Source organism: Lepisma saccharinum, chromosome 25 (genome assembly GCF_977018435.1).
Source record: "Lepisma saccharinum chromosome 25, izLepSacc3.1, whole genome shotgun sequence".
NCBI classification, from domain to species: Eukaryota; Metazoa; Arthropoda; class Insecta; order Zygentoma; family Lepismatidae; genus Lepisma; species Lepisma saccharinum.
Genome location: NC_139253.1, coordinates 25,032,499 through 25,049,128, shown reverse-complemented (window position 1 = coordinate 25,049,128; position 16,630 = coordinate 25,032,499). Strand labels below are relative to the sequence as shown.

Genomic DNA, 16,630 nt, shown 5'->3' with positions numbered 1-16,630 from the left:
GTGAGAAATGGCCTAAAAGGGTTTCTCAATGTGAAAGCCTACAAGAAAGAAAGAAAGGGAATTTTAGGGCAAATCCTCTTTTGCAGAAAATTATAAAGCAAATGTCCGAGTCCAGCCCAACCAATGTTGCACAGAAGTTGGCGCTACTGGTAATACTGTTAATGTCCCAATCGTAGACTTTCGCGTCGAGGAGGAGCAGTTGTTGAAACACCAAACTTACATGGGAAAGTATTATGCAAGGCGTTCCCCAGACAACGGTCGATTTTCGATACGAGGACAACTCCTGACGCTCTCATACCGATTCCAACATACACCACGCACGCACACACACACACATGCTGTTCGCGAAAAGAGGACGCACACTAGCGCCACAGCGACAACTTGTTCATGCTACAAGAACAAGTTTCCGCCTAGCTCGACACTGAAGTCTTGAGGAGCTACGCAGAGAGAGTTCGCCAGCATGTTGCCTTATATGGAACTTGCGACCAATTATTGGCCCTTTATCGTTACTGGTATTGTTTGTTACATTGCTGCAAGAATTCTTTATCATACTTCGCGTTCGTGTGCCAGTTGCGAAGAAGATAAGAAAGCGGAACAAGAAGATCAAACACCAGATCAAGGTAAGACTTGTTGCAAAGTAGGTGTTCCGGTGATACGGATTTGTGTCGTCAAGTTTTATCTTTCTCCGTGTCTATTTCCAGTTCTTATAACGTGTTGATTTACTGAATTTATAAATGCTCTCCTGTTTCTTCTGCTGATGAATTGCTACAAAAATTATGGATATTGTCAATAGCTTGAAAGTTTGCCTATCTTGTTCTTGGTCTTGTTTCTCTTGCTCGCTCATTCTGACTTATCCTGCTGTATCTCTCTCTCTTTCTCTTTCTATCACTCCATTTCTTTCTCCCTATATCCCTATTTCCTTTTCTCTATCTCACTCTCACTTTCTTTCCACAGCTCGCTCTTTCTATCTCAGTCTCTCGTTATTCCTCTTTATCCCTCTTTCATTACATCACTCTTTTTCTCTTTTATGACTTTTATCTTACTCTCCGTTTCTTTATCTCTTTGTCTGTATTTCTCTCTATCCCTTCTTTTTAATATATCTCTCTCACACTCGCTTGCTCGTTCTCTCCACATCTTGCTCATTCTATCTCACTGACTCTCATCCCTCTGTATGGTTCTCTCTTTCCCCCTTTCTTTCACTCTCACTTCATCCTTTATGAGGAATCTTATTCTCTGTTTCTTTATTCCTCTGTTTTTCTCACTTTCTATCACCTTTGTCTGTATTTCCTTCTCACTCTCTCTCTCTCTCTCTCTCTCTCTCTCTCTCTCTCTCTCTGTTGCTTGTTCTTTCCCCATATTGCTCTCTCTGTTTCACTCTGTCTCTTTATCTAACTTTCTCTCTCTCTCTCTTCCTCCTTTTGATTTTCCTTTCTCCCTATATCCCTCGTCCCTCTTTTCCTCTCACCCGTCAGTGTTTTCTTGTTCGTTCTGTCTTACTCTGTTTCTTTACCCCACCCCCCTCTCTGTTAGTCTATCATACTTTTCTTTATCTTTCTTACTCTTTTCTCTTAGTAACTTGTTTCTCCCTATGTCTCCCTTTCCACTATCCTTCCTTTCTTTCTTTCTCTGTCTCTTCCCTACATCTCTATCCCTTTTCTGTATCTCTCTCTCTCTATTCTTCTCGTTGTTAGTTACTGAAACAATGTGAACACAACAAAGAAAATCCAAAAATCAATTTAGAAGTTTAGAAATGAATACACATGTTGTTTTTGTTTTTTTTTAAAAAAAAACACTTTGCTGTCCGAATTTTTATGTAATCACATTATTCTGGTGTATTTAGTTGCATGAATCCCTAAAATATCGACAATTTATTTAAAATTTCTGCCAAACTTATGGCTCATTAGCGTTATGTAATATTAGTACAGTGCCAACAGAGTTGAGAATAAAGATAAAATATGCAATGATGCGACCTTACGACTTCTAGTTCAGCATTTCTCAAACTATGGAACGCATATCAGTACCGGAACGCCTACCTCCGGATACTGGTACGCGAGCTCGATAGAAAAATAGTCGTGTCTTATTTTAATGCCATTGAAAGAAGATTTCTCTAGTCCTTAGGTAACGATTTCGTCACCAAAGCTGTTCAGCCTCTTTCTGATCTGGATTCCACAAAAATGATATGTTCTTTCTTTATTCAAAATAGGCAGGTTTGTAAATTTTTAAAATAAAATTAAATGCTGCTGGCGGTGCTACCTTGTATTCATTTGGTGTTGATCAAAATTAGAATATGCCTGAAAACCCTTTTTGCAAATTACATATTTGTGCCGATATATTTCGCCATATTTGGCTACATATCTATGTACAGACATTGTAAGTTAATGCTATAAGTGTAAAAAGTGTAAAGTACTCACCTGTGCTTTGCACCACCCCATGAAGGCGTATAGGGGGTGTGGAGTTAGGGCACCGCACTTTCTTGATCTCGACCGAAGATTGGGGACCCTGGCTGCCTTTACTCCCTGGGAGTTTCCTCCAGGTACCCACTTTATACGACGTTGGCTGGGCGCCGGAGCCGCTTGAACAGGTGGAAAAAATGTCGGTTCTCCCCGTCGGTGAACGAATCCAGGTCTCTCGCACGGTAGTCAGACGCCCTAACGACTATTTTTTAAAAGGAATACCCCCCTATTCCCCGTCATTCACCATTTCCTCAACATTCACACATTTCAATTTTTAATATATTCTGTTTTTCTCATTACGGACAATCACAAACGACCATGTCCTAGTCGGGATTCGAACCCGGGTCCCTTGGCTTAGCAGTGCGATGCGCTGACCACTTCGCCAAGGGGGCCGACAACGACTGAGCTACCGCGGCTTCCAAGTTAATACTATGAGAATGCGAAAGTCTTTCCAAAGGCGCTATAACAAGTGATCGAATTCAGAACCATTCTAAACTTCGTTAACAAAATTTTTAATCATCAGGTGGGATCAATTTCAGCAACATTCGTAGCTTTCATCCTCATGTCTAAATTATATAGTTTTTCCTACTCTTTCCTGAAGAATATCAATCAGCAAAAATGTATAAAAAGTAACCTTACACCACGACCGTGTCTGCCATAATATCTAAAAATATTAAATCTGATTTACTGGTAGGAATATCAAGTATCAACTTGATCTAATATAAAATATCTGGATTATCGGACAGTCTCTACACAATAGACATCTATCGGTTACTTAATAAACTATTAAAGTTGTAGATAATATTGTCAGTCCAATTGTATGTTATTGACAGCCAACAATTCCAGAAGTTATTATAGCTGCAACAATAAAACTTTGTGGTTTAAACCCCTTACATTTTAAGTATACCCTATTTAGTGCCCACGAAACATCAAATTTCGCACCAGAAACATAGCTCAAACTTGTTCTGTATCTTTATCGTGTGTACTCAGTGTACCTTTTAAACTCTTATCTCTTATCTTAGGCCTGGATATTTTTTATTGTTGTTATTTCATACTGGCTCTGCTTTTGCGTTGTTTGGCATACACAACTTCTCTACATATACCTTTTTTTACGTTGCGCTCGAAGTGGAAATTCCTAGTTGGAGGAATGCTTGGTTCAATTTGGGGGTGGTTGGTGGTTGGGTCAACATGGCGGAGTCTACGCAAATTATTTTAGCTTGGGGGTATAAGGTTTATGAGAATTTTCTTGACAGGGGGGGATAGCATCCCTCTCTTTCCCCCCACTTCCAGCACTGATTTTTTGTCACTCTGCTCCTTAAGTAAGCATTGTACAGGATGTTTCAATAAAAAAGGTAACTGAAAGTATCCAAAACACACCATGTTCAGTTACCTCTTTATTGAAACATCCTGTATCTAAGGCCATGGTTCTGGCCGTCTATATTTGTTATTGTTCGCAAGAGATCTATTCGGTTTTAACAACGTGTTACTTAACGATAGTGGTCCAAATCAGGATTTGAATCTTACTGGGTGTTAACAATTAACTTTCATGTTTATCAAATTTAGTTGGCTCTAGTGCATACTCAGCATGAAAATAGAATTTTGATACAAATCTGCAGAATAAAGATGCATCGAAAATGTTTAGAATGTTACCCTTCATTGCAGGTGTGTGTGTGGGAAGGGGAGGATTGTGTAGTTTCCGCTTAGCTGAATGGTTAACGCTCTCCCATTTGGTGCAAGCAGTCCTGGATTCGATCCTCAGTGCGACCTCCAAAATTTCGGTATTTACACAGCACAATTGATGACAATTGCAATGCTAGTGGAATCCGGACTCGGAAGCCAGAAAACAGCTGCGATGGGATTCGATGCACCATCCACGCGTCACTCAATGAGAAGCTGCTTAGGACTGTTGTGCCACTGAGTTTATTTTAGTTCTTAGTATGTATATATTAGAAATATGTGAAGGATTAAATAGTAAATCAATACTATCCACAAATCGCCACGTAGTACTGAGTTTTAGCCATGTGAGGAAATATCAAGAAGTAAAATGTGGAAACAGTAAAGGAAGGCATATCGTAATAAATTGAAATTGAAGAAGATTAAGGGCAGAACACCGTGCCCTATATTTGTAGGGTATAAATCAATCATATTACTTCAAAATCACTGTGCATTTTCTACGATAGAAATATTGCTATTGTTAGCTTGCCCCTGACCCTGACCTAGGTTATTAATCTGGCTGTTGACTTAGCTGTTCACAAATCTTGTATGTTACATCAGTAACCCATATTAGTGCCCCCACTGAGGAACAGTTTATCTCATGACCCATTGAGCAATATATGTATTTGCTAATTCTTTCATTACTGCACCTTAGGAACTTGGCATTGTATTGTTAAAGCCCTTTGAGTGTCTAGTTGTTACAATCTCAGTATAAATTACTAGAAACATGGACCTGAAACCATTATACCTTCTTCCTTATAGTTTGCAAGGAAGTGATTTATTGGATCAGAAGTCGAGAGGGCAGTCAGCTGTGAAGATAAGAGGAGATACTTTATACAGAATATTACTCCTTAGTATTTCTTTCACGTTTTAAGAATCAATTGCAATTTATTTCAGGCGGGAATGAGCGAATCCGATTATTCAATAAGGGATCCAAGATTCGATTGAGCCGGCCCCCGTGGCAGAGTGGTTAGCGCTACGACGCCAGGGGTTCCGGGTTCGAATCCCGGTCGGGCATGGATGTGTGTGAGTGTCCATTCATCAATTTCATCACTTCATCACTCATCCTAATCTTCGCAAATTAGCCAAAAGTGGCACAAAAAGCGAAGTATATACAATAAAGCAAATCAATCAATCAAAGATGAAATTGATGAAGGGACACTCACAAAAGAACAGCCATGCCAAGCCCGGGATTCGATCCCGGGATCCCTCGATTACAAGGCAATGACGCTACCACTGCGCCATGGCGGAGGCTCAATAGCTTGTAAACGTACTTGCATTACGACCACTGTAGCGTGTTTAAAATCCGTGTTCTTCCACACATTGTCAGTCATAACTATTTCCTCATTCTCGTATTTTTGTTATTACTTTTCTCTCTTGTTTTATTTCTTGTCAGCTGGGAATTGGTTCAATCAATCTTTTGAACATGGGCTAGAGCCAACAAACACCTTTTGAAGTCACCCCCTTCCTCATATGTACGAATACACTTTCCAACTCTCTCGTCGATTTTAATGTCACGCTTCTTCATCTTCTGACCTTCTAGATTAAGTTCCATCCGCATGTACTACTTGATGTTGGTGTCTTCTGCTTGGCTCTTGAGACAGACAGCATGAATTTTTAGATGCAGTCTTCCAAGCCACCTATTTATTTTGTTATTCCAATCTTCTACAGCATTATTGGTTCTGTAGTGCCTTTGCTTAGGTTAGATTAGGTCCTGATCGTCGCAGTTGTCCTACCATTAATTTGCAAGATTTTGGCTTCATCGCAATTGTCCTAGATTCGCTGCTGCCTTTACTACGCAGACGAGCCTGTTGAGACACCATCTCTTCATCATTCATCTTCATTCTTACCTAATAAGGTAGAAGAGCTCAGTAAGATAAGGAAATTCCTAACCATGCAACAGTGTGCCAAAGGAGATGTAGTATTCGATTAGTTCAAAGATATTCCACCAGTAATCAAATCTGAAACTCTTCTAACTAGCTTGTCAGAATCGGTCAACCGATTGCAACACAAGCTATCTTTTCAAACGGGAATGTTATCAGCGTTATCTGCAGTGTATTTGCCTTGTGCTTTTGGATGGCTATTTATGTCACTTATGGCTATGCAGGAGATAGGGCGACTTAACTTGATCTTGCAAAATTTAGGTGCAGAATTTCATCAAGTCACTTGCACAGTTTTCAAGAATTATCACACTATATCAAGATTTCTCAACATGCAGATCACAACCCCACAACGCAATCACAAAGTATCGGGGTGGTGTCGCAAGTACTGGAGTAAGAGGTATTCTTTAAATATGCACACAAGAATATATTTTCAGCTTCTGACTTACATGCTGCAGTTGTTTTACACGAGTGAAATAACTAATGACCACACTAAGGCCTACTTTAGACGAAAGCATTTCCTTTAGCATTCTTGCTAGTATAAATGCTTTGTAAACGCTTCCAAAAATCTTATAGCAGATAGTACTTACACGCAATCATTTCATGTAAATTTTCGGCTAGCTTTTGTGATTGTAATGTATAACATATACAGCATGAAAGGCACGTCGAGTAACACCATCTATGAGGAGTGCACGGTGTTTACATTTGAAACAACTAAAATATTCTTCCATACGTGCACAGTAAGCGTTGTAAAGTATGTATTTAAGCAGCGCCATTGTTTTGTACCTAATAACGTTTTACACGAAACGTTATTCCTCTCGGTTGAATAGTTATCGGCTTTTAAAAATGTGAAGTGATACATTGTTTACATCTCACGCGGCCGCCATTACAACTGCACTCGTGACCTAGAGGTTGCTTCTGATTGGTTATGCTACGGAAATAGGACGAATTTTATCCTTGAGAAATGCTATGAAATATGCCATGGCATCTGAAATGCCATAAGTTTTTTTGCTTTACACGGTAGCTTTTTGGTCATGGCATAAATGTTAAGAAACATTCTAAGGAAAATGCTTGTAACATCAATATGGGCGCTATTCACCGGATGTTTACATTTCTGTGCTTCCTTGGCGCTGGCGGGGACTGTACTTCCGGCTTTGAAAAGAAGAGCGTGGAATTCAAAGGTGTAAAGGCAGTGTCTTCGGAAAAGGCGACATTCTTTGTGTGGCTTATGGTTTCAGCATAGAGAAAGGGAACAAACAATTGTTCTCAGATATCTATGCATCGTATTCAGACAGACCCGATACGGAAAAATCAGTGAATTTAGCCAGTAAAGCGAAAAGATTGGACACAAGCACGAGGGAGTAGGCTCTGCCGTCGGCACTTCATCAAATCAAATGGAAATATTTGACGTGTTTCGAAAATTATAATTGTCTAACGCACATGTGTTGACTAAATTTCAAAGTTGGAACTATCTATAATCATATTATAACGCATTTGCCTTTTAGTTGTTGATAAGCGCTCTCTCCATGGGCCTCTGAGGATGGTGTGGAACGGGTCAGTCGACCCCCCCCCCCCTGGACATTGGCATCGTTCATTTCAAGTTGCAAAAAAAGCAGAAAGTTTGTTCTTTTTATTGTTAAAAACAGAAATAAAGTTCACTTAGTATTCGAACAGAGTAATCAATGTAAAATATGCATTAGATCAAATAAAGTGAATGAAAAATACAGGAACCAGGTTAAATTTTCATATTCTACCATTTAATCCAAACAATAAATGGTTCCACAGTTTTCAGAATTCGAAAAATTATAATTTTAGATGAGGTCACACAATATATACTTTGTGCGTATTTTTTCTAACTTCTAAAGTCCTTTCTTGAACGACACTTGCAAAAGTTAATAACTAAATACAATAACTATGCATTTTAGTATAGTAACTATGAAATGTGAAAGAATTAATGGGAAATAGTTGTGCTGTATATTCACTCGGCTTGTGGATCGAATAACATGATAATAATAAACAACAATAATAAATTTCGAATAAAATTTATTTAATTACGTTATATTATTAGTGTATAATAATAATTATAACCATAGTAATTATTATTATTTCTTTTACTGTTGTAATCGAAGTATTTGAATGTTTATAATTAATTTAAGCTTCATTTCAACCTGGAAAAGTCTTTTCAAAAACGAAACTGTTGGTAGAAGATCAACATTGCCTTGGAAAATATTAGTATTGTTCCTTATATCTGCATCCAAAAGATCCTGGAATTTCCCAATTTTTTCGAGGTACTTTTGTTTCTCTATATCACTTAAAAATTTTCAGTGATCCAATTTGTATCTGATCTTTTATAACAAAATAAACTCGAAGACAATCTGCATTCCACTTGTTTACATTGGGGACTTGACCAAACCAAAGTTGCATCCCCGCCATTGACAATCGAATTTTATTTTTGTTTACTCAGGAACATCCCCCATAGATTGAACAAAATATGTCGAAAAATATTATATATTTAAATATATTGTTTATAATTGTGGTACAAATCGTCGATTTTTTAGCGAAACTTCGGTATCCAGGGATATTGTTGAAACAATTCTCTATTTCGTTTCTGTGTTATTCGTGTTCATGGAAACGTATATATAAACTAATCCGACGAATTATTTCAACATGAGTGTTGCATTTGAATGCACAATTATGCCTTTGCTGAAACAGAAACTATGAATCAGCAAATGAATATATGTTCATTACCATTATAAAGACCTATTGCAATAATCGACGCTGAAAGAGAGTGACTATTTTCCATTTTGTAATGGAGTAAGTAAGTAATCAATCAGCTATTTCAAAGTGTATCATTAGTTCAATTTGTTAAAATTGTTTATTAAATTAGTTACAGGGTTTAATTTATTCAAGTAGTGTTGCCCACGGGACGAGACGGGACAGGCTTTTCAAAATTCGAGACGAGACGAGATTGATCATGTGTCCCGAGACAAACGAATATTTTCGAGACGAGACAGCATTTCATAGCATTATAGCATTTCTACGAGACGAGACAGGCCAAAGTCTCGTCTCGTGGGCAACACTATATTCAAGACATTCGTTAATATTATTGTAATTTTCTTTTTAAGATCGTGCTCATCCTCCAAGTTATGTCACGCATGACGCATTTCAATTTTCTTCAGTTTTCATCATTTTTGTAAAATCAAGCGTAATGCCTGATAGTATTTAGCTGCCATGCAGATTTTTTATTGGCTTGATAGCTGGTCTTGTTTTTTCATTCCTAAGTATCATTTTGAACCCTAATTCTCCTCGACCGTTGAACTGTTCTTTTTTTGTCTTATTTTCAGGGCAACGAGATAAATTCTCTATCTTATATTAACTAAGAAATCGCTATATGAAAATAATATAGTTTTTTTGCTATTTTTTCTATGATTTCAAGCACTGTGTGTTTATACTGCAAAGTTACTCAACATTCAATTCTGCTATCTGGAATGATAATAATTATGGGAATTCTTGAAGTTAATTAACAAAAATAATTACACATACGTTAAATGCATCATAATGACTGTCAAAGCATAAGCATTACAAAAAAATAATATTCCCCGTATATATCGTGTTGTACCCGTTTTGAACCCCTAAGTGTACACCTAACGATGAAATCCGGCACTTACACTGAAGATGAGTAATGTTAGCTCTCGAAAGCTTGGAAGCCTTTCCAGGACTCATCCTATTCACCAGACTTGGCAGTCTCGTCTTATCTCGAAAATGACAAAAGTATCTTCTCGATCTCGGTTCGAGTTACAATTAGCTGTATATTCGATATATAAACTCCAGTCTCGTTCTATACTTATATGAAGGATAGAAAATGCCGTTTTTCGAGAACTTCGGAACAAACAAAAGGTTACAGAAAAATTATTTGTCTTGATATTTTCTACAGACGGTGAAAGTTTCTCGGTGTTATACGGGAACACTATGTATATATTTTGTACATTCTAATCTACGGAAGTCTCAAACGAAACGACATTTAAAAATCTCTGTCTCGTCTCTACTTTGCTCACGTCTGTCTCGTTTTTGGTCTCAACCTGTTGAAGCGCAGGGTGGCCCAAAAATAAGTTATCAATGTATTTCTGTTTGCCTTTTTTGGAAGTACCCTGTATGATCCTATTACTTTAATTGGCATATTTCACTAACCAATCATTTAGATACAGAACCATAGCTATCAAACAGAGTATACGTATATTACGATTAATCGTAGCCATTAGCTAGACGTTCCAATTTACTTCATATTCAGAGTCCATGATATGGACGTATATGGATTAGACGGTAGGCGTCCGATTTCTTTGCCAATCTCTGGAACTCTCTCATTCTGGTCTCATTATGTAAATGAATATATTGTTTCAGCAAAACTATCATTTCGCTCGAGGTAGACGAAGCACGAGAGAGATACAGATACGGAATAGCCCAGAGAAGTGGAATTAACTAAAAGGAACTATTTGTCCATGTAAAGAAGGAAGACATTGATTCTTCCTGCAAAGACATTATAACCTGTTTCGTATTTATTACTGCTTGTACTTGGCAACTCGGAACATCGTGAAGGTTACGTCGTACAGGATGTCTCAAAAAGTCCTTGAACTTACTACTCTTTGCAAGGTGGGTTAAAACAAGCTTGAGAGCCCTATCCGAAACCGAAACAATGTTGTTTACATTGAAATGTTAATTTCAGATGGGCGAGCAAAATCTTCACAATGCTGCAAAAGTCAAATCAAAATATAGTTGCTCTTCCTTACTTACTTTAATAGAGAAAGTAAGGAATTCTGGAATAATGAAATACAAGTAATTTTGTTCTCGAATTTAGAAGAAATGAAAAATATGTGAAGAGATCAAGTCGGAAAACACACCACATTACTTTTTGTTCTAGTTCATTAGAAATTTGAACTCCTTTAGAAACCTTGAACTCCCTTGAAAACTTTGGACTTCATTAAACACTTTGAATTCCTTTAGAAATTTTGAACCACCTTCGAAACTTTGCACTTCATTAAAAATTTGAACTCCTTTCGAAACCTTGAACCTCCTTGGAAACTTTGAATTATTTTAGAAACTTTTAACCCCCTTGGAAACTTTGGACTTCATTAGAAACTTTGAACTCCATTAGAAACTTTGAATTTCTATAGAAACGTTGTACTTTCCTGGACACTTTGAACTCCATTAAAAATGAACTCCCCTGGAAACTTAGAACAACACGTGCTGAAAAACGGCACGTGTTGTTCCGATCCCAAAGAAAAAAGTAATAACGTCCCTGAATGACCTTCGACCAATAAGTCTCTTACCTATATTTTCCAAAATCACTTAAATAATCGTTTACAAGCAAACTCGCAAGCACGTTAATGACCTAGATTTGCTTCCGAAATGTCAATCCGGTTTCCGTCCTTCACACAGCACGGCAACGGCGTTACTTAAAATCACCGACGATTTATTACAATCAATAGACAAGAGAATGACAGTAGCGTTAGTATTACTGGATCTCACTAAAACTTTTGACAGTGTTCATCATGATCTGCTCTTAAGCAAATTAAAATACTACAATTTTTCACCTCCTGCTCTCCGATGGTTTAGATCGTATCTGAACAACAGACAACAGAGAGTATTCATAAACGCTGCCACGTCCCCTCTCTCTCGCACCCTGCCATTAGAAACTAGTGTCCCACAGGTATCCATTCTAGCCCCTCTCCTCTATACCATTTTTACAGCCGACATACCTACCGTATGTACCACAGTAAAGTTTATGTTTACGCAGAGGACACTCAACTACAAATTCCTTTTCCACCGAAATCGCGGGATGCAGCCTTAGCTTTGCTCAATGATGATTTATCCAGCATAAATACTTGGTGTAAATGTAAGAATAAACCCCAAAAAATCAACTTTCTCTATTATTGGTTCCCGAAATAGTCACTCTCTGATAAATCCTAACGAGATATGCATCAAACTAGACACATCTATAATCCCTTATTCAACCGATGTGAAAAATTTAGGCGTCATTTTCGATGAACATCTTAACTGGGATATTCATGTCCAAGAACAAATTAAAAAAAGCTTACGCTGTGCGAAGATCGCTGTACAGCTTTAAAGAATGCCTAAAAACCGAGATTAAAATGCGACTAATACAATCACTGATCTTTCCTATATTGGACTACTGCGACGTAATTTACGTACCAAACCTATCCGTTCGAAACAAAACCAAAATTCATGTTTCCGTTTCGTGTACCATATAAGGAAATACGATCATATCCTCCCAACCCTAAACGCAAACAAAATGTTGAACATGGCCAGACGCCGAAAATTACATCTGTGTTGTTTTATTCATAATCTTTTACAAACCAAAACACCTAAAAACCTATTCCAGAAATTAAAATTCAGAAGGGAAATACATGATTACAAAACAAGTGGAAAATCGAAACTTGAGCTTCCAAAGCACACACTAGTGCTTCTCGAATTATCATTCACATATTCCGCTGCAAGAGCGTGGAATGAAATTCCTCCTTCCATGACGTCCCTCACTAATCGCAACAAGTTCAAAGACAAACTGAAAAATCTATTGTTAAATGAACAATATCTGTGTTCCAGCCCTCACGAATAATAGCTCTCACTTCTGAACCAACTTCCTAAAAACAAGTATTTTCATTTTCATTTTGCTTGTTTACTTTCCCCCTTACATGTTGCCAACCCTTGACGATATCAAACCAAGCGCAATTGCGTCAATTAATTTGTGTATTCTTTGTGTATTTTTTAAATCTTTTTTTCTTAGTGTGTAGACGAGCCTTTGTTCTCAATTTTGTATTTGTTATTTTTGTGTCTTCTTTATGTTTCTATCTTTCTTCTTTGTTTGTTATCGTACAAACATTTAGTATGTAGAATGTATTTAGTATGTATATGTATCCATCGGGGTTAGGTTAACCGCAGGCTGAACCTCGCCCTTTAATAAAGGAAAATTGAAATTGAAATTGAAATTGAAATTGAAACTTGGGGCTATTTGCAAAATTTCAAACTTGGGGCTATTTGCAAAGTCCCCCGGTTGTACACCAGTCGTCAGAAAGTTAGTCCGCTACTCCTTTATTCGGGAACATGAGAATCTTTGCAAATCATCAGGGCTTGCTGGGTAGAAAAAAAAACACAACACAGTATTCGAAGTTAAACGCAGTTTTATAATCACTTATATTTCCTATCGTATGTGGACTTACAAGCAAGGTACAGATTTGCTTACGTTTCTGCCTGGAGAGGAACAATTCTATAGCATATTAAATCACATCACAATCACTAAACACACTTGCATATAGAATTAACGTTGGACAAGACAAACGTAAATACACGAAAGTTTCTGTACTTAATTATTATTTCCGCGTATAGCCAGAATGAAACGAAAATAATTACCAATTACACTATTCTGGCATTCCATTTACCGTTACCACGTTTCTGTTGATTTCTCACCTTCACCTGTTTTCTAACTGAGTCTGTCGCCAGGTAAAAAACATTCAGGTGGGTTCACTTCCTCTGCTGAGATGAGAAAGTGACATCAACACGAACAGATTATGACGTATTTCTAAACATATGCACAAGTTCCAACCACAACTGTATCAATCTAACTATAGTTGTCTGTGACAACTTGCACATTATTTGAAGTAACAAACATTTTAAAAAATCTTAACTTCTTAAAAATATAAAACCTTAAACTCTCAGGTTCGTTACATATTTAAAGGTTGCTTCAAGGACACTAAGATTGTTAACAAACTATTTACTACTAACAAAAGATAAAGAGCTTTGTAGTACGTATGTCAAGTGGAAATCGCCACATATTAATAAATTATAAAATTATATCTCAGACGTTTGCACATCGTTAGCACATGAAATCACACTATTTATTTTAATAAGCACACAAATATTAATGAAGATAGTAATGAATTTATTGTGGCGATTCTGGCTTGATATCAAGATAAAATCGCCACAAATCAAAAAATTCTTTTTCAGCAACTAAATTGTACTATCTTTTAGGCATTCGTTAGCACACGAAAGCACACTATTTATTTTAATAAGTACACAAATATTAATAAAGATATTAGTGAGTTTATTGTGGCGATTCTGGCTTGATATGAAGATAAAATCGCCACAAATCAAAAAAAATATTTTTCAGCAACCAAATTGTACTATCTTTTAGGCATTCGTTAGCACACGAAAGCACACTATTTATTTTAATAAGCACACAAATATTAATAAAGATATTAATGAGTTTATTGTGGCGATTCTGGCTTGATATGAAGATAAAATCGCCACAAATCAAAAAAATATTTTTCAGCAACTAAATTGTACTATCTTTTAGGCATTCGTTAGCACACGAAAGCACACAAATATTAATAAAGATATTAGTGAATTTATTGTGACGATTCTGGCTTGATATCAAGATAAAATCGCCACAAATCAAAAAATTATTTTTGAGCAACTAAATTGTACTATCTTTTAGGCATTCGTTAGCACACGAAAGCACACTATTTACTTTAATAAGTACACAAATATTAATGAAGATATTTGTTAGTTTATTGTGGCGATTATGCCTTGATATCAAATAAAATCGCCACAAATCAAAACATTATTTTTCAGCAACCAAATTGTACTATCTTTTAGGCATTCGTTAGCACACGAAAGCACACTATTTATTTTAATAAGCACATTATGTGTTTCGAAACTAATAATCTCTTACAATACAAAATTACAAGCTCACTCTAAGCTTTAAAATTAATTTGAAATAACAACTTACAAAAATAATGTACATGTTGATTTTTATTACTATTGATGATTTTAACAGTTCGTAGAAAACAATATTTGTATGGAAAAATTTAATACGAAATTATTACTTTGTAAAATTTGTAAGTAATTGCTCAATTTTTTAATATCATGTAGTATGTGACACATTATATATGCATCAAATTGGGTGTCTGTCATGAAGATGTCTAGTGAGAGTATAGTCTCGCAGCACACACAATACTGTGTATATATAGCTAACAAAGGTGTTAACATGGAGGATGTGTTGTCCCTTAATTATTGCATAGGTTTTAGATAATATTTTAATTAATGGAATAGAAATGGTTTTATTCTTTGTAATGTATTGTTTGAAAATTATCCAATTATCTTGATCTATTGTAATATCTTTTCAAGGTAACCTATTTGCTTTATATTTGTATTATATGAGTTGAACATTATCTATGTGCTTTATCTTTGTGAAGTATTATTTGAAGCTTCTTTTGAAATCTTGTGTATGTGACATTTTTTTTGCAATGTATTCCTTGAATATTACCTACATGCTTCATCTCATCTAATTATTACTTTGTACATATCACCAATATATTTTATTTTGTCTAATGAATCATTTATAACTTTAACTAAAACCTTATTTTTTGTAATGTATTCCTTGAAGTTTAACTTCGTGCTTTATCTTTAATAATGTATGCATTCTGACCACACAGATCTGTGTGTGTCTGTGTGCAGTTTGTTTGCGTTGGAGCTATATTTGAGGTTTATATATGAGTTCAACCTTGTGGTGGTTCTATCTGGTGCAGTTGTGGTTGTTCATTCGTTATGGTATCTTACTGTCACGGGTAACGGTGATTTTATGTTAGATCAGCGTCTAAGCAATTGGTTAAAGACTGTTGAAGCTTGACTGATAACATCACAACCACTATGGCCGAGGCCGAAAATGTGTAGGATCCTACCTCTATACACTGTTTTAATGACACGGTACAGTTTACAGGGGATAACTTTACATCTTTATTATTTTCTGTTGTGTACTTGCCTACTTCCTTCTTCAAAATTATTCATCGAAAATTGTGTCCTACCTGAAAAAGATCCTACATCCGCCCGTAATGTAGGAAAATTTAAAGGATATATGACAAGAACCAACCAACAAAAGTCAATTTCACTTTCGAATTCAACACTCCCAAATCAATAAAGGTCTTTGCGTCAGGAGGGTAGTTTTGCAAAAAGTTTCAGCAGGTGCCCTGAGTCGGTGAGCCCATGCATGGATACGCCTTTGGCCTACTTGCTGCATCCTTTGTGTTTATTCTTCGAAAGCTCCCATGTGTCATACATTTAATTATTTGCAATGTAAGCATTCTTTGCATGCAGTGGCGTAAAAACATATATCGAGGCCCTGGGTAAGATTATACCTTCTCAAATTATTAAAGAATAGCTACTTTCATTTCTGTAACAAAATGTGTGTAGAAAAGTGTTATTTGTCCATTTATTGTTTGTTATAAATGTTTTGTGTAGCAAAACTTAATGTATTCTCTGAAGCTGAATTATGCTTTCATTCGTTGTCAAATGTCACTCAGAATTCTTGTACTCCTCATAACACAGTCAACTATATTTTTCAAATTTGATATATAGACACATTATAGGTCTAATGTTCACAGGTCGAATGTTGAAAACCCTATAGGTACCTCTGATCACTGTCTCACATATGGTTGGTTGGTTGATTTGGTGTTTTAAGTCCACTTTATGCACAGTATGGCTAATCAGGACTGGACCTACAGTTTAAAGTGGGAT

General features: G+C 36.4%; 1 protein-coding gene across 1 annotated transcript in view; it reads left to right on the top strand.

The window, feature by feature from the left end:
• Positions 1–307: 307 nt before the first annotated feature.
• The window catches only part of Iyd (Iodotyrosine deiodinase), a 38,206-nt gene continuing 21,883 nt past the window's right edge, over positions 308–16,630 (top strand). Inside the window, exon 1 of the mRNA XM_083111261.1 lies at positions 308–620. Within this exon, the coding sequence (XP_082967387.1) occupies positions 461–620 (160 nt within the window). The 5' untranslated portion in view covers positions 308–460. The remainder of the gene's footprint in view (positions 621–16,630) is intronic.